We start from the raw sequence: 23,062 nt of genomic DNA, 5'->3' as shown, positions 1-23,062 counted from the left end.
GAGGATCTCCCGTCAGCTTGGAGGAGCACGAGTTTGTAACTGCCTGGATTTGATCCTCCACCATTTGCCACAAGTGGCAGAACACCGAGGTTCTTCTTGCTGCTGTGCAGCACTCAGCGCATTCTTGCCAGTGGGCGCAAAGCTAAGCATGGCTACAATGACTCTACGCTGCGCGCCGTTGTTTCTGCTGGTCCCCACATCCAAGGAGGCTGCAGTTCCCTCGCAAACAAAGGAGAGGGAAGGCTTCTGGCCGTGAGCCTGGCCGAGGCCCCGGCAGGCTGTAGCTCCATCCCGCGCAACACAGGAGTGCCTCAGCCCCCTGCGCCATGGAGCTGAGGAGAGGTCTTTTTGGCTCAGCCTCTCCGTGCCCATCAGGAGGCCCCAGGGCCGGGCTCCCCGGCGGTGCGCGGCGTGCCCCCTGGGCCTGCTGGTGCCGCTGGGTGCCCCCGTCCTGCTGCTGGTCCAGGCCCGGGCACAGCACCTGCCTGCTGATTGGATGCTCACGGGGTACCCGGCTGTGGCCCCTCCGTGCCGGCTGGCCGTGCCCTGGGCGGGTGGTGCTGGGGGTGCTGGGGCAGGGGAAGCGTCCCTCTGACGTGACGTGCCCTTCCCTCTGCCTGTTCATGCGGCCTAAACCACATGAAGTTTAACAAGAGCAAGTGCCGGGTCCTGCACCTGGGACGGGGCAACCCTGGCTGTATGTACAGACCGGGGGACGAGATGCTGGAGAGCAGCCCCGCAGAGAGGGATCTGGGGGCTGTGGCTGACAGCAGGTTGAATATGAGCCAGCAGTGTGCCCTGGCAGCCAGGAAGGCCAACCGTATCCTGGGGTGCATCAAGCACGGCATCGCTAGTCGGTCGAGGGAAGTGATTGTCCCGCTCTGCTCTGCACTGTGCGGCCTCACCTCGAGTACTGTGTGCAGTTCTGGGCACCACAGTACAGGAAGGACATTAAACTGTTGGAGAGTGTACAGAGGAGGGCGACGAAGATGGTGAAGGGCCTAGAGGGGAAGACGTATGAGGAGCGACTGAGGTCACTGGGCCTGTTCAGCCTGGAAAAGAGGAGGCTGAGGGGAGACCTCATCGAGGCCTACAGCTTCCTCACGAGGGGGAGTGGAGGGGCAGGCGCCGACCTATTCTCCTTAGTCACCAGTGACAGGACCTGTGGGAATGGTGTCAAGCTGGGGCAGGGGAGGTTTAGGCTAGACATCGGGAAGAGGTTCTTCACTGAGAGGGTGGTCGCACACTGGAACAGGCTCCCCAGGGAAGTAGTCACTGCACCAAGCCTCTTGGAGTTTAAGAAGCGTTTGGACTGTGCACTTAGTCACATGGTCTAAAAATTTGGATACACCCGTGTGGTGCCAGAAACTGGACTCGATGATACTTATGGGTCCCTTTGAACTCGGGATATTCTATGATTCTGTGATTCTATGTACTCCTGGAGGGGAGAGCGTGCAGCTCTGGGGCCAAAGGAAGGCCCTGGGGCTGGGCCCTGGGCTCTTCCCAGTCCTTCCTGCGTGCCCAGAGCCATGGGGACGTGCCTGTGGCCCTGCTCTGCCCCATGGGACCAAGGGACGGACGATGGACCGGGGAGAGAGAGAGGCGCCGGTGCTGGGAGCAACGTTCCAAGCACTTGAGGGCTTTAATCGGGAAGAGCACTGTGCAGGGAAAGGCCATGCAGAAAAACTTCACAAGGACCCTGGTGTGACGTTGGGCCACGGGTGGGGGCGGGCCGATGGAGCCGTTTCTGCAGTGTGCTGAGGGCTGTTCAGGGACGGGTGCCCCCCCATGGGCATGGCCACCCCTCCCTGGAGCCCCCTCTTGCAGATATGTCCCCAGGGTCTCCTCACGGCGCTGTCCCCAGGGTGCTGACGTCAACGTCGTCATAGCCCGTGTCCCCGTGGGAGTGTGCCGGGGCGTCCCCGCCATGGGGAGAGGGGGCCTCCTCCGGCACAGCCGCAGCATCGTCGTAGCCATCCGGGGGGCTGTGCCCAGGCTGGGCCTGGGGGGCTGTGCCAGCCAGGGAGGGGCCGGGGCTGAGGACACAGCCACAAGGGCCACACTTCCTCAGCTCCCCAGCACCACTGCTTGGCCACGGCCCCTCTCCTCGGTCCCCTGTGCCTTCCTGTCTTTGCTGAGTGCCCCTTCCCCTACCTGGGACCTCCCTCGGGTTGTGCTCCTCCTTATTGCTATCCCAGTTCTCATCTTGCAACTTCATGCCTGAGCCCTTCGACAGGGAGCCTGCAGTGGAGAAGAGGGCACTGGGTGCTTGTCCAGGGATGGGACAGCCCCAGGCCCCGGGGAAGACCGTGCTCCCACCTGTGTGACTGGGCATCTCCTGGTACTCGGGCATCAGGCTGTAATCCAGCTCCTCGTACACGGCCTCAGAGCCAGGATCCATGGCTCTTATGGGGCCTGAAAGGCAGTAGCATTGCATCGGCATCCCCCTCTGTCCTCCATGATCCCAGGGGAACCCCCAAGGCAGTGCCCACCTCGGCGTTGCACCCGTGTGCGGTGTGCCTGCACAGCCAGGGCTGCCAGGGCCAGGCCCAGCAGCGTTCCCAGGAGCACGCACAGGACCGTGGGCACGGGCACGCTCCCCGACACTGCTGTCAGTGGGGTAACGCTGCTGGTGACACCTGCAGAGATGGCCAGGGGCAGCGTGAGGCCGGGATCCGCACGGCAGCAGGAGCAGGGGTCAGTGGGCACGGGCAGAGCCACCTGTGCAAGCATCCCTGTGCTGGCAGCTGCTACCTGCAGTTGTGGTGGCCCCGCTCGTTCCCTCGGTGTCCTCGTCACAGGCGATGTGGGTGACCCCATCAGGACCGCAGGACTGCAGGTGCCAGGGCGCCGAGGGGCAGCGCCAGAGCGAGGGGGCCCCCTCCTGGCACTGCATCCAGCCCAGCCAGGCAGGGACCGAGCCCTGTGCGGGGACGGCCTCCAGCCTCCCCCTGGTGCCACAGCCCAGCTGGCGGCAGACAACGGCAGCTGTGGCGGGGCTGGTGTCGTTGGCGCACACACGGCCCCACGTCCCCTCGTGCAGCACCTCCAGGTGCCCGCTGCAGCTGCTGCTGCCCCCCGCCAGACGCAGCAGCCCTGCAACAACAGGGGACAGCGGGGTCACGGCACCTCGTGGGGCAGCGCGCACCCCACGGGCAGTGGGGACTGCTCCCCAGCTCAGGGATCACAGTGCTCACCTGAGCACATGGCACCGGCACCACCGCCCCGGCGGCAGACACGCCGTGCTGGGGCTGGGCAGTCCCAGAGAGCCGCCTCCGTCCCCGAGCAGCCCCCGGCACCCGGCCACAGCGTCCCCACGCCGGGCCCGAAGCGCTCAGAGCCGGGCGCCTCCAGGGCCCGTCCGCACCCCAGCTGGCGGCACACGACGTCGGCATGTGGCAGGTCCCAGGCATCCTGGCAGACGGTGCCCCAGGTGCCCTCGCTGTACACCTCCACCCTGCCGGCGCAGCGCCCGGGGCCGCCCGCCAGCCTCAGCCGCAGGCTGCCTGCACGGGAGGGCCAGGATGGGACTGGGGGCACCCGCTGGGCACCCGCGGCCCTTCCCGGCGCACTCACCTGAGCAGGCAACGGCCGCCTCTGTGCGGCTGTGGCTGGGCGCTGCGGCAGGCCCCGAGGCATTGCACTGTGCCAGGCGCTCCTCGGTGCCAGCACACCGCAGCTCCTGCAGCTCCACAGGGCCCAAGCTGGCGGCCGGCACAGCGTAGACCTTCTCTGGCACACCGCAGCCCAGCTGCCGGCACGCCACGGAGGCAGCTCGGTCATCCCACGGCCCCACAGTCACATGGGCCCAGTGCCCGGGGCTTGTGGCCACCTCCAGCCGCCCGTCGCACCGGCTCTCCCCGTCCAGCAGCCGCAGGGGCTCAGCGGCGCCTGCAAGAGCCCGGCCATGCCGTGGGGACGGGCACTGCTCCCCGCCTGCCACGGGTGCCCGCGTCCCCTGCACCCACCTGAGCAGTTGACGGCGGCGGCATGGCCAGGGGGGCAGGCGGGCTCCCCCAGCACCGCCACGGGGCACTCGCCCGGGTGCCGCTCGCTCCCGCTGCAGCTCAGGGCATCGCGCCGCAGCGGCCCCGTCGCCGTGCCCGTCCCAAAATGGCCTCCTGGGGGCAGGGAGGCGGCGGGGCCGCAGCCCAGGTGGCGGCACAGGACGTGGGCGTCGGGCAGGTCCCAGGCGGTGGCACACAGGGGTCCCCATGTCCCCTGCTCCTCCACCTCCACCCGCCCGGCGCAGCCCGAGCCGCCATCCGCCAAACGGAAACCGGTGTAGGCTGCAGCGAAGAGAGGGTGCTTGGGAGGCAGCAGAGCAGGGACCCACTGGGCACCCCACTCTGCAAGGGTCCACCCCAGCCCCCCAGGCCCAGCACTTACGTGAGCAGACGATAGAAGCGGGGCCAGCACAGGACTGGCCGTGGGTCGGCCGCCGGGCGCAGTTGGCGAGGAGTGGCTCGCTGCCGTTGCACTCAAAGGCGCCGTCCCAGAGCGGCCCCGTTGCTGCCCCAAAATGGCCGGCACCGAGGACGGCCACTGCCATGCCGCAGCCCAGCTCCCTGCAGACCACCTGGGCGGCCTTGAGGTCCACGTGGCCGTGGCAGACGGTGGCCCAGGCACGGCCCTGCCGCACCTCCAGCCGCCCCGAGCAGGCGCCGTCCCCTCCAGTCAGACGGGAGAACCCTGCCGGGAGAGGAGGGCTCCTGAGGGGAATGCAGACAATGGGGCTCCCTGCAGCACCGCATGTCCCCAGCACTCACCTTGGCAGACTACAGCAGTGTCAAAGTCATGACGGCCATTGTAGGGTCCCCAGCCTTGAATCTTGCAGTCCCAGAGGGCCTTCTCAGCCCCATGGCAGTCAACAAAGCCCAAGCTGATAGAACCTTCTGTTTGGCCAAAGCGGGAGCTGTAGTAGGCGCTAGTGGCCGAGCCGCAGCCCATCTGCTGGCATACCACCTCGGCGTCCTCCATGTCCCAGGCATTGTCTGCCACCGTGCCCCAGCGTCCCCGCAGCTTCACCTCCACTCTCCCCTCACAGGGTCCCCTGCCAGCCGCCAGACGCAGCTCCACCGCCTCTGTACCAGGCACCAGCCTCAGTCCAGTCCTGGGGGTCCCAGCACGGCATCCCCAGTACCACCACCCCGCCTCACCTGTGCAGGTCACGCCCACGTCCCACTCGTGGCCACAGAAGTGCTTGCCCCAGCCAAAATGAGGGCAGTCCTGCAAGGTGGTCTCAGAGCCACGGCAGAAGAAGGGGTGCAGCCAGATGCGTCCCTTGCCCTGCCCAAACGGGGCGTACGGGGATGCCCGGGCCACCTCACCGCAGCCCAGCTGCCGGCACACTATGCCAGCACCACGGTGGTCCCAGTCGAAGTCGTAGCTGCAGACGGAGCCCCACTCGCCCTCGTGCTTCACCTCCACCCGGCCGGCGCAGCGCCCGCCGCCATCCACCAGCCGCAGCTCCCCGCTGCCTGCGGGCAACCCCAGGGACCTTGCTGAGCCCGCGGGGTGCCTGCCCCACGGCTGCTCCCTGCCCCACCGCTTGCCCACTGCCCCACGGCTAGCCCCTGCCCCACGGCCAGCCCCACCACTCACCCCCGCAGAGCTGCACGCAGAGGAGCAGCCCCAGTGCTCTGGCAGGCACCATCCTGCCCCCAGTGCCAGACGCAGCCCCGCGGCGGGGAGGGGGATATATAGGCAGCCCCCGCTGGCAGGAGCCAATGGGGGCGGCGGAGGCACCTTGTGAGCCGCTATCAGGAGGGTTATCTGCTGCCTGCCGGGGCCCAGCCTCCAATAACCTGCTCTGTGCCCAAATATGAGACTCGGCTCCGCTTCTGGCGTCAACCACCGCCCCACCCCTCCACTGGGGCTCAGCACTCAGATGTCCCCAACGGGAGCCAGCCTGTCCGGCACCCATGTCCCTCTGAGTATGGGTTGGGGCTGTGCCCAAGGAGAGCAGGTCCCCGCGGGGACTGGATTGGCCCCAGAATAGAGCCTCCCTCAGCACCTCAGTGCCCAGACTTTGTCGGGGGGGTGCCTTGACCCACCTGGAAGAAGCCTGGGGGTAACCGGGGAGGATGTGGTCTCTGTTCTGGCCCTGACATGTGCAGGAGGGACATCTCCAGCCCCTTGCAGCGGCTGGTGGCACAGGGCACAAGGGGGACGGTTTCCCCCACTCGGGGACCTGGTGTCGGCACCGACCGCACGCAGCTGCTGGGCCACCTGCACTGCTGGCGATAGCATCGTGGCTTTGTGCAGCATCGGGGATGCTACCAACTGGGTTCGGAGCTCAGAATGAGCCCAAGGTACCTACATGGCTTCTTGGGGACTGTACTTTGGCAGTGGATGGGGACAGTCCATGTGCTACTTGCGGTGGGGGCAGAAAGGAGCCCCAAAGTGGGAGGTAGAGGAGGAGGTGGAGGAGGAGGTGGAGGTAGCCTGATCCGAGCAGCAGGCACAGAGACAGCCACAGAGGACAGCATGTTGCAGGGTGGTCCAGCTGCTGCGGGGCCAGCACAGAAGCCCCCAGCTTTAGAAGGGGCCAGGAGCAGGGGCCCAGCCCTCCCTGCCCGTGTCCCTGTGTGCAGCCCGGTGCTGGGGCAGGAGGAAGTGTGTGCCGGATGTGCAGGCGCTGCTCAAAAGTGAAGCCCTGCCCGTACGCAGGGCCGGGACACAGGGCATTGCCCTTCTGGCACAGCCCCGCTGCAGGAGGAGCGCGTGGCAGCACAGCTCGCTGAGGACCGGGGGCTCCTGGGTCCACGGCTGCAGGGCCAGGCTCTGCCAAGGGGCTGCAGCTCCCGGGCTGCTCAGAAAGGCCCGGGCCGGGCTTCAGCCCGCAGGACCTTGCCATGCCGGCAAGCTGGGCACCCAGCCCCAAACCCCCTGGTGGGGAGGTCAGCCTCAGAAGCAGAGTGGGAAGTGCTCCCCATCTGGAGATCACATCTTGGCCCCAGTGATCAGGAATTCAGAATTTTTGATTCTGGGGCAAGTAAGGAGAGGGGTTAGCAGAACTGCCACCTTGGACCTCTGGAGGGCAGACTTTGGCCTGCTCTGAAGAGTGGTTGACAAAGTCCCTTGGGAGGCAGTCCTGAAGGGAAAGGAAGGATGGACACTCTTTGAGAAGGGAATCCTAAAGGCTCAGGAGCAGGCTGTCCCCATGTGCCAAAAGACGATCAAGCAGGGAAGAGGATCTGCCCAACTGAACAGAGAGATGGGGCTTGAGCTCAGGGAAAAATAAATAAATACATTTTTAAAAATTTATGACCTTTGGAAGAAGGGGCAGACCACTCAGGCACATCATCCAAAGACGTCGTGAGCCTATGCAGGGAAAAAAGGAGAAGGGCCAAAGGCCAGCTGGAACTGAGTCTGGCTTCTGTCCCCAAGGACAATAGAAAATGCTTCTCTAAATACTTAACAACAAAAAGCAACAAAAGAAGGATGAGAGAGAATCCCCATCCCTTATTGGATGTGGTAGAAAAACACACTGACCAGAGATGAGGAAAAGGCTCAGGTATACTTAGCTATATGCAAGTCTATGGTGCCAGATGGGATCCACCCAAGGGTACTGAGGGAGCTGGCGGAAATGCTCAACAAGAATCATAGAATCATAGAATATCCCGAGTTGGAAGACACACAGAAGGATCATAGAGTCCAACTCCTGGCAGGTCTACCCAAAATTTTAGACCATGTGACTAAGTGCACAGTCCAAACATTTTTTAAACTCCGACAGGCTGGGTGCAGTGACTGCTTCCCTGGGGAGCCAGTTCCAGTGTGCAACCACCCTCTCGGTGAAGAACCTCTTCCCGACTTCTAGCCTAAACCTCCCCTGCCTCAGCTTGACACCATTCCCACAGGTCCTATCACTGGTGACTAAAGAGAATTTTTTTTTAATGCCACTTTGCATCACTTATCAGCAGTCCTGGCTACCAGGGGAGGTTCCCAGTCGACTGGCGACTAGCAAATGTGGCGCCCATCTCCAAGAAAGTCTGGAAGGAGGATATGGGCAGCTACAGGCCCGTCAGTCTGACCCTGGTGCCAGGGAAGCTCATGGAGCAGCTTACCTTGAGTGCAATCACATAACACTTAAAGGACACCCAGGTGATCAGGCCCAGTCAGCACTGGTTTATCAAAGGCAGGTCCTGCTCCACCAGCCCAATCTCTTTCTACGACAAGGTGACACGCTCAGTGGATGAGGGAAAGGCTGTGTATGTTCTCTACCTAGACTTCAGTAAGGCTTTTGACACCGTTTCTGAAGCACTCAACTGAAGAACCTGGCTGCTCAAGGGTTTTTAACCCACTTGGTTGGGTTAAAAACTGGCTGGAGGCCAGGCCCAGAGAGTCGTGGTGAATGGAGCTAAATCCAGTTGGAGGCCGGTCACAAGTGGTGTATCCCCAGGGCTCAGTGCTGGATCCAGTTCTCTGTAATATCTTCCCCAATGATCAGACGAGGGGATCGCATGCACCCTCAGCAAGCTGACAGAGGACACCAAGGTGGACAGGAGTGTTGATGTGCTTGAGGGCAGGAAGGATCTGGAGAGGGACCTGGATAGGCTGGACCGATGGGCCGAGGCCAGCTGTTCGAGGTTCAACAAGGCCAAGTGCCGCGTCCTGCACTTGGGGCACAACAACCCCATGCAAGGCTGCAGGCTGGAGGCAGAGAGGCTGGAAAGCTGCCCGGCGGGAAGGGAGCTGGGGGGATTGGTGGGCAGGGGGCTGAACAGGAGCCAGCGGTGTGCTGAGGTGGCTAAGAGGGCCAACAGCCTCCTGGCTAGTATCAGAACTGGTGTGGCCAGCAGGGCGAGGGAAGTGATTGTCCCTCTGTACTCGTCCCTGTTGAGGCCACACCTTGAGTACTGCATTCAACTCTAAGGCCCCCACTACAAGAAGGACATGGACCAGTCCAGAGGAGGCCATGAGGGTGATCAAAGGGCTGGAGCAGCTCTCCTCTGCAGACAGGCTGAGGGAGTTGGGGTTGTTCAGCCTGAAGAAGAGAAGGCTCCGGGGAGACCTTCCAGTGGCTTTCCACTACTTAAAGGGGACTACAGGAAAGCTGGGGAGGGACTCTTCATCAGAGACTCTGCATCATGGCCTCTCATCCCTGCAGGGAGGCAACAGCACCTCCCACTTGAGTGTTATCAGCAAACTTGCTGAGGATGCATTCCATTCCTGCATCTGAATCATGGATAAAATTGTTCCCCAGAGATGGTTAAGGGTCTAGAGGGGAAGATGTGTGAGGAGCAGCTGAGGTCCCTTGGTTTGTTTAGCCCACACAGAGCAGGCTGCGGGGAGGCCTCATGGCGGCCTGCAGCTCCCTCACGAGGGGAGCGGAGGGGCAGGCGCTGAGCTCTGCTCTCTGGGGACAGCGACAGGACCCGAGGGAATGGCATGGAGCTGGGACAGGGGAGGGTCAGGCTGGGTATTAGGGAAAGGTTCTTTACCGGGAGGGTGATTGGGTACTGGGACAGGCTCCCCAGGGACATGGTCACAGCACCGAGCCTGCCAGAGTTCAAGAAGCGTCTCAGACACATGGTCTGATTTTTGGGTGGTCCTTTGAGGACCCAGGAGTTGGACTCGATGATCCTTGTGGGTCCCTTCCAACTCGGCACATTCCATGATTCTGTGATTCTTCCTTCTGCCATGGCCACGTGGCCCTGCCTTGGAGTAGCCTGCCTCGTCCTCTTCCTCCTCCTCCTTCTCAGTAGGAGTTTCTGCCCTTACTAAACGAGGTGACTTTGGCATCCATTGTTTCGTCTTGTGGACAGAGGTGACTGAGAGCGGCATGGGTTGGTTCTCGGGCCCAGCCGCAGGGCCTGCCGCAGGGGCTGGCATGGCTGCATGTTGTAGTGATTTCTGTCTCTTTGGAATTGCCAGGGTGATGGCCCACCTTTCTCAAACATTTAACTAGGTTTTTGGGATTCTGCACCTGTTCAGGGCAGAAGTTCCAAAGCATTGGAGGTGCTTATGGAAGAACTTCTTTACTGAAAGGGTTGTGAGGCATTGGAATGGGCTGCCCAGGGAAGTCGTTGAGCCACCATCCCTGGAGGCCTTTAAAAGATGTTTAGATGTAGAGCTTAGTGATATGGTTTATGGTTTTGCATCTGCACTAATGCACGCAGCATGGGTAACAAACAAGAGGAGCTGGAAGCCATCGTGCAGCGGGAAGGCTATGACTTGGTTGCCATCACGGAAACGTGGTGGGACCACTCTCATGACTGGAGTGCTGCAATATCTGGCTATAGGCTCTTCAGAAGGGGCAGGCAGCACAGAAGGGGTGGTGGTGTGGCTCTCTATATTAGAGAGTGTTTTGATGTTGAGGAACTCGAGGCTGGGAATGATAACGTTGAGTCTCTATGGATTAGGATCAGAGGGAAGGCCAAAAAGGCAAGCATCCTGGTGGGGGTCTGTTATAGACCACCGAACCAGGTTGAGGAGACTGATGAGGAGTTCTACAGGCAGCTGGCAGAAGCCGCGAAATCATCAGTGCTTGTTCTCGTGGGGGACTTCAACTTCTCAGACATATCCTGGAAGCACAACACAGCCCAGAGAAAGCAGTCCAAGAGGTTTCTGGAGAGTGTGGAAGTTAGCTTCCTGACGCAGCTGGTTAGAGAGCCTACCAGGGGAGGTGCCCTGCTAGACCTTCTGTTCACAAACAGTGACGGACTGGTGGGAGATGTGGTGGTCGAGAGCTGTCTTGGGCAGAGTGACCACGAAATGGTTCAGTTCTCTATTCTCGGCGAAGTCAGGAAGGGGACCAGTAAAACCGCTGTCTTGGACTTCCGGAGGACTGACTTTGAGTTGTTCAGGACACTGGTTGGCAGAGTCCCTTGGGAGGAGATTCTGAAGGGCAAAGGAGTCCAGGAAGGCTGGGCACTCCTCAAGAAGGAAATCTTAATGGCTCAGGAGCGGTCTGTCCCCACGTGCCCAAAGACGAGCCGACACGGAACTAGACTGGCCTGGCTGAGCAGAGAGTTGTGGCTCGAGCTTAGGAGAAAAAGGAGGGTTTATAATCTTTGGAAAAGAGGGCGGGCTACTCAAGAGGACTATAAGGATGTTGCGAGGCTGTGCAGGGACAAAATTAGAAAGGCCAAAGCTCATCTGGAGCTCAATCTGGCTACTGCCGTTAAAGATAACAAAAAACGTTTTTACAAATACATCAACACAAAAAGGAGGACTAAGAAGAATCTCCATCCTTTACTGGATGCAGGGGGAAACTTAGTTACAAAAGATGAGGAAAAGGCTGAGGTGCTCAATGCCTTCTTTGCCTCAGTCTTTAGCGGCAAGACCGGTTGTTCTCTGGATACCTGGTACCCTGAGCTGGTGGAAGGGGATGGGGAGCAGGATGTGGCCCTCGCTATCCATGAGGAAATGGTTGGCGACCTGCTACAACACTTGGATGTACGCAAGTCGATGGGGCCAGATGAGATCCACCCGAGGGTACTGAGCGAACTGGCGGAGGAGCTGGCCAAGCTGCTTTCCATTATTTATCGGCAGTCCTGGCTATCAGGGGAGGTCCCAGTCGACTGGTGGCTAGCAAATGTGACACCCATCTACAAGAAGGGCCGGAGGGTAGACCTGGGGAACTATAGGCCTGTTAGCTTGACCTCAGTGCCAGGGAAGCTCATGGAGCAGATTATCTTGAATGTCATCACACGGCACTTGCAGGGCAACCAGGCGGTCAGGCCCAGTCAGCATGGGTTTATGAAAGGTAGGTCCTGCTTGACGAGCCTGATCTCCTTCTATGACCAAGTGACGCACGTGGTGGATGAGGGGAAGGCTGTGGATGTGGTCTACCTTGACTTCAGTAAGGCTTTTGACACCGTTTCCCACAACATTCTCCTCAAGAAACTGGCTGCTCATGGCTTGGACTGGCGTACGCTTTGTTGGGTTAAAAACTGGCCGGATGGTTGGGCCCAAAGAGTTGTGGTAAATGGAGCCAAATCCAGTTGGAGGCCGGTTACTAGTGGAGTCCCCCAGGGCTCAGTGCTGGGGCCGGTCCTCTTTAATATCTTTATCGATGACCTGGATGAGGGGATCGAGTGCACCCTCAATAAGTTTGCAGATGACACCAAGCTAAGTGCGTGTGTCGATCTGCTCGAGGGAAGGAAGGCTTTGCAGGAGGATCTGGATAGGCTGGACCGATGGGCTGAGGTCAACTGCATGAAGTTCAACAAGGCCAAGTGCCGGGTCCTGCACCTGGGGCGTAACAACACCAAGCAGCGCTACAGGCTGGGAGAAGAGTGGTTGGAAAGCTGCCTGGCAGAGAAGGACCTGGGAATACTGGTTGATAGGCAGCTGAATATGAGCCAGCAGTGTGCTCAGGTGGCCAAGAAGGCCAACAGCATCCTGGCCTGTATAAGAAGCAGTGTGGCCAGCAGGTCTAGGGAGGTGATTGTCCACCTGTACTCGGCTCTAGTGAGGCCGCACCTCGAGTACTGTGTTCAGTTTTGGGCCCCTCACTACAAGAAGGACATGGAGGTGCTCGAGCGGGTCCAGAGAAGGGCAACGAAGCTGGTGAGGGGTCTGGAGAACAAGTCTTACGAGGAGCGGCTGAGGGAGCTGGGGTTGTTTAGCCTGGAGAAAAGGAGGCTCAGGGGAGACCTCATCGCTCTCTATAGGTACCTTAAAGGAGGCTGTAGAGAGGTGGGGGTTGGTCTATTCTCCCATGTGCCTGGTGATAGGATGAGGGGGAATGGGCTAAAGTTGCGCCAGGGGAGGTTTAGGTTGAATGCCAGGAAGAACTTCTTTACCGAAAGGGTTGTTAGGCATTGGAATGGACTGCCCAGGGAGGTGGTTGAGTCACCATCCCTGGAGGTCTTTAAAAGACGTTTAGATGTAGCCCTTAGTGATATGGTTTAGTGGAGGACTTGTTAGTGTTAGGACAGAGGTTGGACTAGATGATCTTGGAGGTCTCTTCCAACCTAGACGATTCTGTGATTCTGTGATGGTTTAGTGGAGGACTTGTTAGTGTTAGGTCAGAGGTTGGACTAGGTGATCTTGGAGGTCTCTTCCAACCTAGATGAGTCTGTGATTCTCTGATGTATGTATATGTGTATGTATGCAGACATATAGCCCGTGATGCAGCGCCCGCCAGGCTGAAGTTAACACACGTGAAGATATAAGAGTATGTCATAAAAAGATTGATTTATTTTTACACTAGGCTTTCTGATATGCCTACGGGAGTATTGCCAAAGGAATTTTCCCAAAGGAAAACAACTGCCATTTCTCAAAAACTGTAGAAGAAGGAATATTAATTATGTTAATTAAACTGAAATACATTTTACATTTTCAAATATTTATATCTGAAGACAGCGGCAGAGAGGGCCGGGCTCTGCTGTGGTGGTTTTACCGTGCTACACAGTTGAGCTCCACCAAAACCGCTCTCTCACTCGCCCTCCTTGATGACAATAGGGGAGATAATATGATGGAAAGGGCTCAAGGGTTGAGTTAAGGACAGGGAGATTGCTCACCAGTTACGGCACGGGCAATACAGATCCGTGTAGAGAGATCAATATAATTTCTTTCCAATCATTAGCAGACTAGAAGAGTGAGGAACTAAAAGCAAGCTAAAAACACCTTCCCCCATCCACCCTCTTCTACGTCCTCCCCCGATCGGTGCAGGGGAACAGGCAATGGGGGCTGCGGTCAGTCCCTGACGCTTTGTCTCCGCTGCTCCTTCATGGTCACTCTCTGCCCCTGCTCCCCGTGGGGTCCCTCCCACGGGATGCCGTCCTTCCCGAACTGAGCCTGCGGGGGCTGCCCACAGGCAGCAGCTCTTCAAGAACTGCTCCCACATGGCTCCGTACCACGGGGTCCATCCGTCAGGAGCAAACTGCTCCAGCTCGGGTCCCCCACGGGCGGCACCTCACCCCAGAACCCCTGCTCCTGTGTGGGCTCCTCTCCATGGGCTGCAGCTCCAGCTTGGGGCCTGCTGCTGCGGGGGCTCTCCATGGGCCGCAGCCTCCTCCAGGCCACATCCACCTGCTCCACCGGGGGCTCCTCCACGGGCTGCAGCATGGAGATCTGCTCCGTGTGGGACCCATGGGCTGCAGGGGGACAGCCTGCTCCACCAGGGGCCTCTCCACAGGCCGCAGGGGAACTGCTGCTGGATAAGGGGAACGTCCTGGATCAAGGCCCCCAGCATAAGAAAGATGTGGCCCTGCTGGAGCGAGTCCAGGTGAGGGCTGCAAAGGTGATCAGGGGCCCAGAGCAGCTCTCCTATGAAGAAAGGCTGAGCGAGCTGGGGCTGTTCAGCCTGGAGAAGAGAAGGCTCTGGGGAGACCTCCTTGCAACCCTTCAGTTCTTAAAGGAGTCTTATAAAAAGGATGGTGGCCATCCTTGGTGGCCCTGCGGTGGGCCAAGAAGAAGCCGAGTTGCCCCCTGTATGGGGGCAGGCTCCAGTCCATCAACTACTCGGTGTGGTCGGTGACGACTACCTGGAGTGTCCCATCCCACAACTTGCAGAGCAGCTGGGGGACGGCCAGCAGGATGAACAGGGGGCTGCGGGGCTGGTGCTCAGGACTCCTGAGCACAGCTTCCCACCCCAGCTCTGGGCAGCCTTCTTCCAGGAGCAGCTGGCTGACGCCAGGCCCCTGCTGGCGTGGCTGCAAGAGGAGCTGCGGAGGATCTACGGCAGCCAGTGGTGGGATGTGGCTGTGGTGCAGGGAATCGTCCTCGCCTCCCTGTGCATCTTCGGGCTGGACCAGCAGGCCCTGGTGCGGCAGCTGCAGCCTTCCCTCCACAGCCACACGGTGCCCTTCGTGGCACTGCTCGTCACCGTCGCTGCAGAGCTGTACAGAACTGGGGTGCACTGGCAGTGGGACCGCCGGGATGCCCGTGCTGCTGGGGGGCAGGAGGACAGCTCCGCGGCCACCCCTGTCACCACAGAGGAGGAAGGGAGCCACCACAGGAGGGGCCGGGACAGGCAGCGGCAGCAGGGCCGTCTTCCCGGGGCAGCAGGCCCAGCCCCTACGTCCCTGGCCGGGGCAGGGACCACTCGCTTGGGGGGCGCCAACATCCCCTGAAGAGTAAGGCTGACAGCAGCCCCCAGGACTCTCCCCAGCCCCGCAAGAGACCGCCCCGACGGTGACATTAGGCGGGCACCCTGCAGAAGTCATGACTGCAAGGAACAATGGGGAGGCTCTTGGTCCTTGGCCTAGGCTGCCATAAAATAAAGATATCTAAAAGGAGATGCGTGCCTTTCTTTCCTGGATGGCGTTTCGAGTTCCTCCCCTTGTAGCTGACATGACCCCATAAGCCCCAGCTGCCACTTCTGCTCCCTCCAGAGCTATGGCACGGTGGCTGGAGCATCCTTGCTGCTGCTTGTGGCCCCACCAACACCACCCCAGCAGCCCTTCCCTTGGGGTCAGCTGGTGGCAGCTTTGGCTGTCTGTTTGGGTGGCATCCCTGCCTATGGCAGCGGGTTGGAGTTGGATGGTCTTTAACATCCCCTCCAACCCAAGCCACTCTTTGATTCACCCCAGCACCCAGAGCAGAGCTCACATGCAGTCGGGGCCCAAGGCTAGGGCACTGCAGGCCGGGAGCAACAAAGGGGCTGGCTCCTATCCCGTCTGCAGGGGCCCTGATGGCCCTGCTCTGCTTCATTGTGTCCCTGCAGCTGGCTGCCTGTGTGCCTGTGCTGCACGTGGGCACTTCTCTTGTGCTCATGGAGAGAGAGTGAGAGCGAGCACGAGAGCTGTCAGACCCCTCCTGTGTCTGCAGGAGCAGAGCACAACAGCGAAGGCAGATCCTGCGCGCCTCCTGCGTGCACAGGGAGGTCTTTGGGACTGCCGAGAACGGCCCGACAGGAGGCCAGGAAGGAGCCCCCTGCACGAGCTGGCAGCTTGTAGCATTCATGAGCTGCTGCCTTTAGGATGGTCGCTTTGCTGCTGCTGGAGCATTGCAGGCTTCTAAATAGGAGTCAGTAAGAGAAAACAGGAGTCCCTGCCCCAGCGACCGCAGGTACAAGCAACATCAAATAGCTGCAGTTGATCTGTTTAAGCACTGAATTCACTCTGGGGAAGCACACTGCCTATCAGATCATATGCCCTAATACGGAAAGCAGCCTTCAAAAATGTTCTTCACAGCTCTGCTTTTCTCATTAGTGCACTGCGGGTAGTTTCTGAAAGCAAAACCTGTCCCAGCAAAATAGGCAACAGCATTCGCCTGTCCTTGTCCTTCCTGGACCAGACAGCAACCTGCTAAACCTCAAGATACGTGGTGGTTAAGAAGCTAGTAGTGAGCTGTTTCTTTATGGGTTTTGCTTCTTCCTTTTCTCAGATGATGGTTATGATTGGTAACTTCCAGCACAGCTGCTTGAGTTGGCGCAGGTTGCTGTCGTTTAACCCAGCAGGCAGCTGAGTACCACAGAGCCCTTCACTGGTTCCCCTCCCCTGCCCAAGTGGGATGGGGCAGAGAACTCAGAAAAATAAATAAATACATAAAACAGAGGGCATGAAAGGGCCGGTGTTGTGTGGAGCAGGGCTGGGCAGCTCTCCTTGGGCCGAGGCATGTGCCTGCTCGCCACAGCCTGTCCTATCTTCCTGCCCTGGCTGCCTGGGGCTGGATCTGGAGCTGCCCGGGGCAGAAAGCGAGAAGCGGGAGGAGCTGGGGGGGGAAAGCAGTGCTGCTCTGGCACCCCGAGGACGTCCCCTGGGCCTGGTCCCCAGGCTGGGGTGGCCGCTTCCCACTCTGCTCCTGAGGCTGACCTCCCCACCAGGGGGTTTGGGGCTGGGTGCCCAGCTTGCCAGCATGGCAAGGTCCTGCGGGCTGAAGCCCGGCCCGGGCCTTTCTGAGCAGCCCGGGAGCTGCAGACCCTTGGCAGAGCCCGTCCCTGCAGCCGTGGACCCAGGAGCCCCCTGTCCCCAGCGAGCCGTGCTGCCACGCGCTCCTCCTGCAGCGGGGCTGTGCCAGAAGGGCAATGCCCTGTGTCCTGACCCTGCGTACGGGCAGAGCTTCACTTTTGAGTGATGCCTGCACATCCGGCACACACTTCCTCCTGCCCCAGCACCGGGCTGCACACAGGGACATGGGCAGGGAGGGCTGGGCCCCTGCTCCTGGCCCCTTCTAAAGCTGGGGGCTTCTGTGCTGGCCCCGCAGCAGCTGGACCCCCCGGCACCAAGCTGCACTCTGTGGCTGTCCCTGTGCCTGCTGCTAGGGTCAGACTGCCTCCTCCTCCTCCTCCTCCTCCTCCTCCTCCTCCTCCTCTTCCTCCCACTTTGGGGCTCCTTCTTTCTGCCCCCAGCACAAGTAGCACATGGACTGTCTGCTATCAATGCTGAAGCTCAGTGCCCAAGAAGCTGCGCAGGTCCCTTGGGCTCAGCCTCGGCTCTGAGCCCCGTTGGTAGCATCCCTGCTGCTGCACAAAGCCACAATGCTACCGCCAGAAGTGCAGGTGGCCCAGCAGCTGCGTGCGGTCGGTGCTGAAGCCGGGTCCCTAAGCAGGGGAAACCATCCCCCTTGTGCCGTGTGCCACCAGCCACTGCAAGGGGCTGGAGATATCCCTCCTGCACGTGTGAAGGCCAGCACAGGGAACAGATTCTCCCCAGTGACCCCCAGGCTTGTTCCAGGTGGGTCAAGCCACCCCTCTGACAAAGTCTGGGCACTGAGGTGCTGAGGGAGGACCCCATTCTGGGGATAAGCCTGTCACTTTGGCGAACTGCTCTCCTTGGGCACAGCCCCAACCCCAGCTCAGGGGGACATGGGTGCCGGGCAGGCTGGCTCACCTCGGGGACATCTGGGTGCTGAGCCCCAGTGGGAAGGCGATAGGGTGTGTGACGCCAGAAGCGGAGCCGAGTCTCATATTTGGGCACGGAGCAGGTTATTGGAGGCTGGGCCCCGGCAGGCTGCAGATAACCCTCCTGATAGCGGCTCACAAGGTGCCTCCGCCGCCCCCATTGGCTCCTGCCAGCGGGGGCTGCCTATATATCCCCCTCCCCACCGCGGGGCTGCGTCTGGCACTGGGGGCAGGATGGTGCCTGCCAGAGCACTGGGGCTGCTCCTCTGCGTGCAGCTCTGCGGGGGTGAGTGGTGGGGCTGGCCGTGGGGCAGGGGCTGGCCGTGGGGCAGTGGGCAAGCGGTGGGGCAGGGAGCAGCCGTGGGGCAGTGGGCAAGCGGTGGGGCAGGGAGCAGCCGTGGGGCTGGCACCCCGCGGGCTCAGCAAGGTCCCTGGGGTTGCCCGCAGGCAGCGGGGAGCTGCGGCTGGTGGATGGCGGCGGGCGCTGCGCCGGCCGGGTGGAGGTGAAGCACGAGGGCGAGTGGGGCTCCGTCTGCAGCTACGACTTCGACTGGGACCACCGCGGTGCTGGCATAGTGTGCCGGCAGCTGGGCTGCGGTGCGGTGGCCCGGGCATCCCCGTACGCCCCGTTTGGGCAGGGCAAGGGACGCATCTGGCTGCACCCCTTCTCCTGCAACGGTACTGAAGCAAATCTACATGACTGCTTCCACTTTGGCTGGGGCCATTCGTTCTGTGACCACAAGTGGGATGTGGGGGTGACCTGCACAGGTAAGGGGGGGGGGGTGGTGCTGGGGATGCCGTGCTGGGACCCCCAGGACTGGACTGAGGCTGGTGCCTGGTACAGAGGCGGTGGAGCTGCGTCTGGCGGCTGGCAGGGGACCCTGTGAGGGGAGAGTGGAGGTGAAGCTGCGGGGACGCTGGGGCACGGTGGCAGACAATGCCTGGGATATGGAGGACGCCGAGGTGGTGTGCCAGCAGATGGGCTGCGGCTCGGCTGCTGGCGCCTACAACACCTCCCGCTTTGGCAAAGGAGAAGGTTCTATCAGCTTGGCTGTTGTTGACTGCCATGGGGCTGAGAAGGCCCTTTGGGACTGCAAGATTCAAGGCTGGGGACCCTACAATGGCCCTCATGACTTTGACAAAGCTGTAGTCTGCCAAGGTGAGTGCTGGGGACATGTGGTGCTGCAGGGAGCCCCATTGTCTGCATTCCCCTAAGGAGCCCTCCTCTCCTGGCAGGGTTCTCCCGTCTGACTGGAGGGGATGGCGCCTGCTCGGGGCGGCTGGAGGTGAGGCAGGGCCGCGCCTGGGCCACCGTCTGCCACGGCCACGTGGACCTCAAGGCCGCCCAGGTTGTCTGCAGGGAGCTGGGCTGCGGCATGGCAGTGGCCGTCCCCGGTGCCGGCCATTTTGGGGCAGCAACGGGGCCGCTCTGGGATGGCGCCTTTGAGTGCAACGGCAGCGAGCCACTCCTTGCCAACTGCGCCCTGCGGCCGACCCACGGCCAGTCCTGTGCTGGCCCCGCTTCTATCGTCTGCTCACGTAAGTGCTGGGGCTGGGGGGCTGGGGTGGACCCTTGCAGAGTGATGTACCCAGTGGGTCCCTGTTGTGCTGCCTCCCAAGCACCCTCTCTTCGCTGCAGCCTACACCGGTTTCCGTTTGGCGGATGGCGGCTCGGGCTGCGCCGGGCGGGTGGAGGTGGAGGAGCAGGGGACATGGGCACCCCTGTGTGCCACCACCTGGGACCTGCCCGACGCCCACGTCCTGTGCCGCCACCTGGGCTGCGGCCCCGCCGCCTCCCTGCCCCCAGGAGGCCATTTTGGGACGGGCACGGCGACGGGGTCGCTGCGGCACGATGCCCTGAGCTGCAGCGGGAGCGAGCGGCACCCGGGCGAGTGCCCCGTGGCGGTGCTGGGGGAGCCCGCCTGCCCCCCTGGCCATGCCGCCGCCGTCAACTGCTCAGGTGGGTGCAGGGGACGCGGGCACCCGTGGCAGGCGGGGAGCAGTGCCCGTCCCCACGGCATGGCCGGGCTCTTGCAGGCGCCGCTGAGCCCCTGCGGCTGCTGGACGGGGAGAGCCGGTGTGACGGGCGGCTGGAGGTGGCCACAAGCCCCGGGCACTGGGCCCATGTGACTGTGGGGCTGTGGGATGACCGAGCTGCCTCCGTGGCGTGCCGGCAGCTGGGCTGCGGTGTGCTAGAGAAGGTCTACGCTGTGCCGGCCGCCAGCTTGGGCCCTGTGGAGCTGCAGGAGCTGCGGTGTGCTGGCACCGAGGAGCGCCTGGCGCAGTGCAACGCCTCGGGGCCTACCGCAGCGCCCAGCCACAGCCGCACAGAGGCGGCCGTTGCCTGCTCAGGTGAGTGCGCCGGGAAGGGCCGCGGGTGCCCAGTGGGTGCCCCCAGCCCCATCCTGGCCCTCCCGTGCAGGCAGCCGGCGGCTGAGGCTGGCGGGCGGCCCCGGGCGCTGCGCCGGCAGGGTGGAGGTGTACAGCGAGGGCACCTGGGGCACCGTCTGCCAGGACGCCTGGGACCTGCCACATGCCGACGTCGTGTGCCGCCAGCTGGGGTGCGGACGGGCCCTGGAGGCGCCCGGCTCTGAGCGCTTCGGGCCCGGCGTGGGGACGCTGTGGCCGGGTGCCGGGGGCTGCTCGGGGACGGAGGCGGCTCTCTGGGACTGCCCAGCCCCAGCACGGCGTGGCTGCCGCCGGGGCGGTGGTGCCGGTGCCGTGTGCTCAGGTGAGCACTGTGATCCCTGAGCTGGGGAGCAGTCCCCACTGCCCGTGGGGTGCGCGCTGCCCCGTGAGATGCTGTGACCCCGCTGTCCCCTGTTGTTGCAGGGCTGCTGCGTCTGGCGGGGGGCAGCAGCAGCTGCAGCGGGCACCTGGAGGTGCTGCACGAGGGGACGTGGGGCCGCGTGTGCGCCAACGACACCAGCCCCGCCACAGCTGACGTTGTCTGCCGCCAGCTGGGCTGTGGCACCGGGGGGAGGCTGGAGGCCGTCCCCGCACAGGGCTCGGTCCCCGCCTGGCTGGGCTGGGTGCAATGCCAGGAGGGGGTCCCCTCGCTCTGGCGCTGCCCCTCGGCGCCCTGGCACCTGCAGTCCTGCGGTCCTGCCGGGGTCACCCACATCGCCTGTGACGAGGACACCGAGGGAACGAGCGGGGCCACCACAACTGCAGGTAGGAGCTGCCAGCACAGGGATGCTTGCACAGGTGGCTCTGCCCGTGCCCACTGACCCCTGCTCCTGCTGCCGTGCGGATCCCAGCCTCACGCTGCCCGTGGCCATCCCTGCAGGTGTCACCAGCAGCGTTGCCCCACTGACAGCAGTGTCGGGGAGTGTGCCCGTGCCCACGGTCCTGTGCGTACTCCTGGGGACGCTGCTGTGCCTGGCTCTGGCAGCCCTGGCTGTGCAGGCACACCGCACACGGGTGCAACGCCGAGGTGGGCACTGCCTTGGGGGTTCCCCTGGGATCATGGAGGACAGAGGGGGATGCCGATGCAATGCTACTGCCTTTCAGGCCCCATAAGAGCCACGGATCCCGGCTCTGAGGCCGTGTACGAGGAGCTGGATTACAACCTGATGCCCGAGTACCAGGAGGTGCCCAGCCACACAGGTGGGAGCATGGTCGTCCCTGGGGCCTGGGGCTTTCCCCATCCCTGGACAAGCACCCAGTGCCCCGTTCTCCACAACAGGCTCCCTGTCGAAGGGCTCAGGCATGAAGCTGGATGATGATAACTGGGATGGTTACAAGGAGGAGAGCAAGCCCGGAGCACCCAGAGGTAGAGGAAGGGTAACTTGGCACGGACAGGAAGGCACAGAGGACCCAAGGAGCAGGGTCATGGCTGAGCAGTGGTGCTGGGGAGCTGAGGGGACGTGGCCCTTGCGGCTGCGTCCTCAGCCCCGGCCCCTCCCTGCCTGGCACAGCCCCCCCAGTCCAGCCTGAGCACGGCCCCCCGGATGGCTATGATGATGCTGCAGCTGTGCCGGAGGAGCCCTCTGCTCCCCACAGCGGGGACGCCCCGGCACAGTCCCACGGGGACACGGGCTATGACGACGTTGATGTCAGCACCCTGGGGACAGCGCCATGAGGAGAGCCTGGGGACATGGCTGCAAGAGGGGGCTCCGGCCCCAGGGGTGGGTGGCCCTGCCCATGGGGGGGCACCCGTCCCTGCACAGCCCTCAGCACGCTGCAGAAACGGCTCCATCGGCCTGCCCCCACCCGTGGCCCAACGTCACGCCAGGGTCCTTGTGAAGTTTTTCAGCATGGCGTTTCCCTGCACAGCACTCTTTCCGATTAAAGCCCCCAAGTGTTTGGAACCTCGCTCCCAGCACTGGTGCCTCTCTCTCTCCTGGATCCATCGTCCATCCCTCGGGTCCACAGGGCAGAGCTGGGCCCGCAGGCACGTCCCCATGGCTCTGGGCATGCGGGAAGGACTGGGAAGAGCCCAGGGCCCAGCCCCAGGGCCTTCCTTTGGCCCCAGAGCTGCACGCTCTCCCCTCCAGGAGAAAATAGAATCACAGAATCATAGAATATCCCGAGGTCGAAGGGACCCATAAGTATCATCGAGTCCAGTTTCTGGCACCACATGGGTGTATCCAAATTTTTAGACCATGTGACTAAGTGCACAGTCCAAACGCTTCTTAAACTCCAAGAGGCTTGGTGCAGTGACTACTTCCCTGGGGAGCCTGTTCCAGTGTGCGACCACCCTCTCAGTGAAGAACCTCTTCCCGATGTCTAGCCTAAACCTCCCCTGCCCCAGCTTGACACCATTCCCACAGGTCCTGTCACTGGTGACTAAGGAGAATAGGTCGGCGCCTGCCCCTCCACTCCCCCTCGTGAGGAAGCTGTAGGCCTCGATGAGGTCTCCCCTCAGCCTCCTCTTCTCCAGGCTGAACAGACCAAGTGACCTCAGCCGCTCCTCATACATCTTCCCCTCTAGGCCCTTCACCATCTTCGTCGTCCTCCTCTGGACACTCTCCAACAGTTTAATGTCCTTTTTGTACTGTGGTGCCCAGAACTGCACACAGTACTGGAGTTGAGGCCGCACAGTGCAGAGCAGAGCGGGACAATCACTTCCCTCGACCGACTAGCGATGCCGTGCCTGATGCACCCCAGGATACGGTTGGCCTTCCTGGCTGCCAGGGCACACTGCTGGCTCATATTCAACCTGCTGTCAGCCACAGCCCCCAGATCCCTCTCTGCGGGGCTGCTCTCCAGCATCTCGTCCCCCGGTCTGTACATACAGCCAGGGTTGCCCCGTCCCAGGTGCAGGACCCGGCACTTGCTCTTGTTAAACTTCATGTGGTTTAGGCCGCATGAACAGGC

The 23,062-nt window shown here is 61.9% G+C and overlaps 2 protein-coding genes across 2 annotated transcripts; one reads left to right on the top strand and one right to left on the bottom strand.

Annotated features, from left to right (window-relative positions):
• Nucleotides 1-9: 9 nt before the first annotated feature.
• Nucleotides 10-5,974, bottom strand: LOC308196286 (antigen WC1.1-like). Its single transcript, XM_080595082.1, has 11 exons — nucleotides 5,605-5,974; nucleotides 5,160-5,480; nucleotides 4,770-5,084; nucleotides 4,390-4,692; nucleotides 3,969-4,289; nucleotides 3,573-3,891; nucleotides 3,198-3,502; nucleotides 2,755-3,096; nucleotides 2,493-2,639; nucleotides 2,155-2,415; nucleotides 10-2,010 (listed from the first exon to the last, which is right to left on the bottom strand). The coding sequence occupies exons 1-11, from the start codon at nucleotides 5,924-5,926 to the stop codon at nucleotides 1,847-1,849; spliced, it is 3,120 nt and encodes a 1,039-aa protein (XP_080451208.1). The 5' UTR covers nucleotides 5,927-5,974; the 3' UTR covers nucleotides 10-1,846.
• Nucleotides 5,975-17,529: 11,555 nt separating this feature from the next.
• LOC308196225 (antigen WC1.1-like) lies at nucleotides 17,530-21,814 on the top strand. Its single transcript, XM_080594950.1, has 11 exons — nucleotides 17,530-18,026; nucleotides 18,188-18,508; nucleotides 18,585-18,899; nucleotides 18,977-19,279; nucleotides 19,380-19,700; nucleotides 19,778-20,092; nucleotides 20,163-20,471; nucleotides 20,573-20,914; nucleotides 21,030-21,176; nucleotides 21,254-21,349; nucleotides 21,429-21,814. Exons 1-11 carry the CDS (start codon nucleotides 17,705-17,707, stop codon nucleotides 21,677-21,679), a joined length of 3,042 nt encoding a protein of 1,013 aa, XP_080451076.1. The 5' UTR covers nucleotides 17,530-17,704; the 3' UTR covers nucleotides 21,680-21,814.
• The last annotated feature ends 1,248 nt before the right edge of the window (nucleotides 21,815-23,062 follow it).

The sequence above is a fragment of the Anser brachyrhynchus genome, assembly GCF_964034855.1.
Source record: "Anser brachyrhynchus genome assembly, chromosome: 5".
NCBI lineage: Eukaryota > Metazoa > Chordata > Aves > Anseriformes > Anatidae > Anser > Anser brachyrhynchus.
The sequence above is the reverse complement of the archived record's forward strand: the minus strand, read 5'-3'. Positions and strand labels throughout refer to the sequence as shown.

Bases quoted from the DNA above. Each gene is read 5' to 3' on its own strand.
- LOC308196286 (XM_080595082.1), bottom strand. From the start codon at position 5,926: ATGGGTGCCGGACAGGCTGGCTCCCGTTGGGGACATCTGAGTGCTGAG. The intron at 4,290-4,389 runs GTAAGTGCTGGG...TCTTCGCTGCAG, and splicing joins CGCTTCTATCGTCTGCTCAC to CCTACACCGGTTTCCGTTTG. The intron at 2,640-2,754 runs GTAGCAGCTGCC...CCATCTCTGCAG, and splicing joins CGGGGCCACCACAACTGCAG to GTGTCACCAGCAGCGTTACC.
- LOC308196225 (XM_080594950.1), top strand. From the start codon at position 17,705: ATGGGTGCCGGGCAGGCTGGCTCACCTCGGGGACATCTGGGTGCTGAG. The intron at 19,280-19,379 runs GTAAGTGCTGGG...TCTTCGCTGCAG, and splicing joins CGCTTCTATCGTCTGCTCAC to CCTACACCGGTTTCCGTTTG. The intron at 20,472-20,572 runs GTGAGCACTGTG...CTGTTGTTGCAG, and splicing joins TGCCGGTGCCGTGTGCTCAG to GGCTGCTGCGTCTGGCGGGG.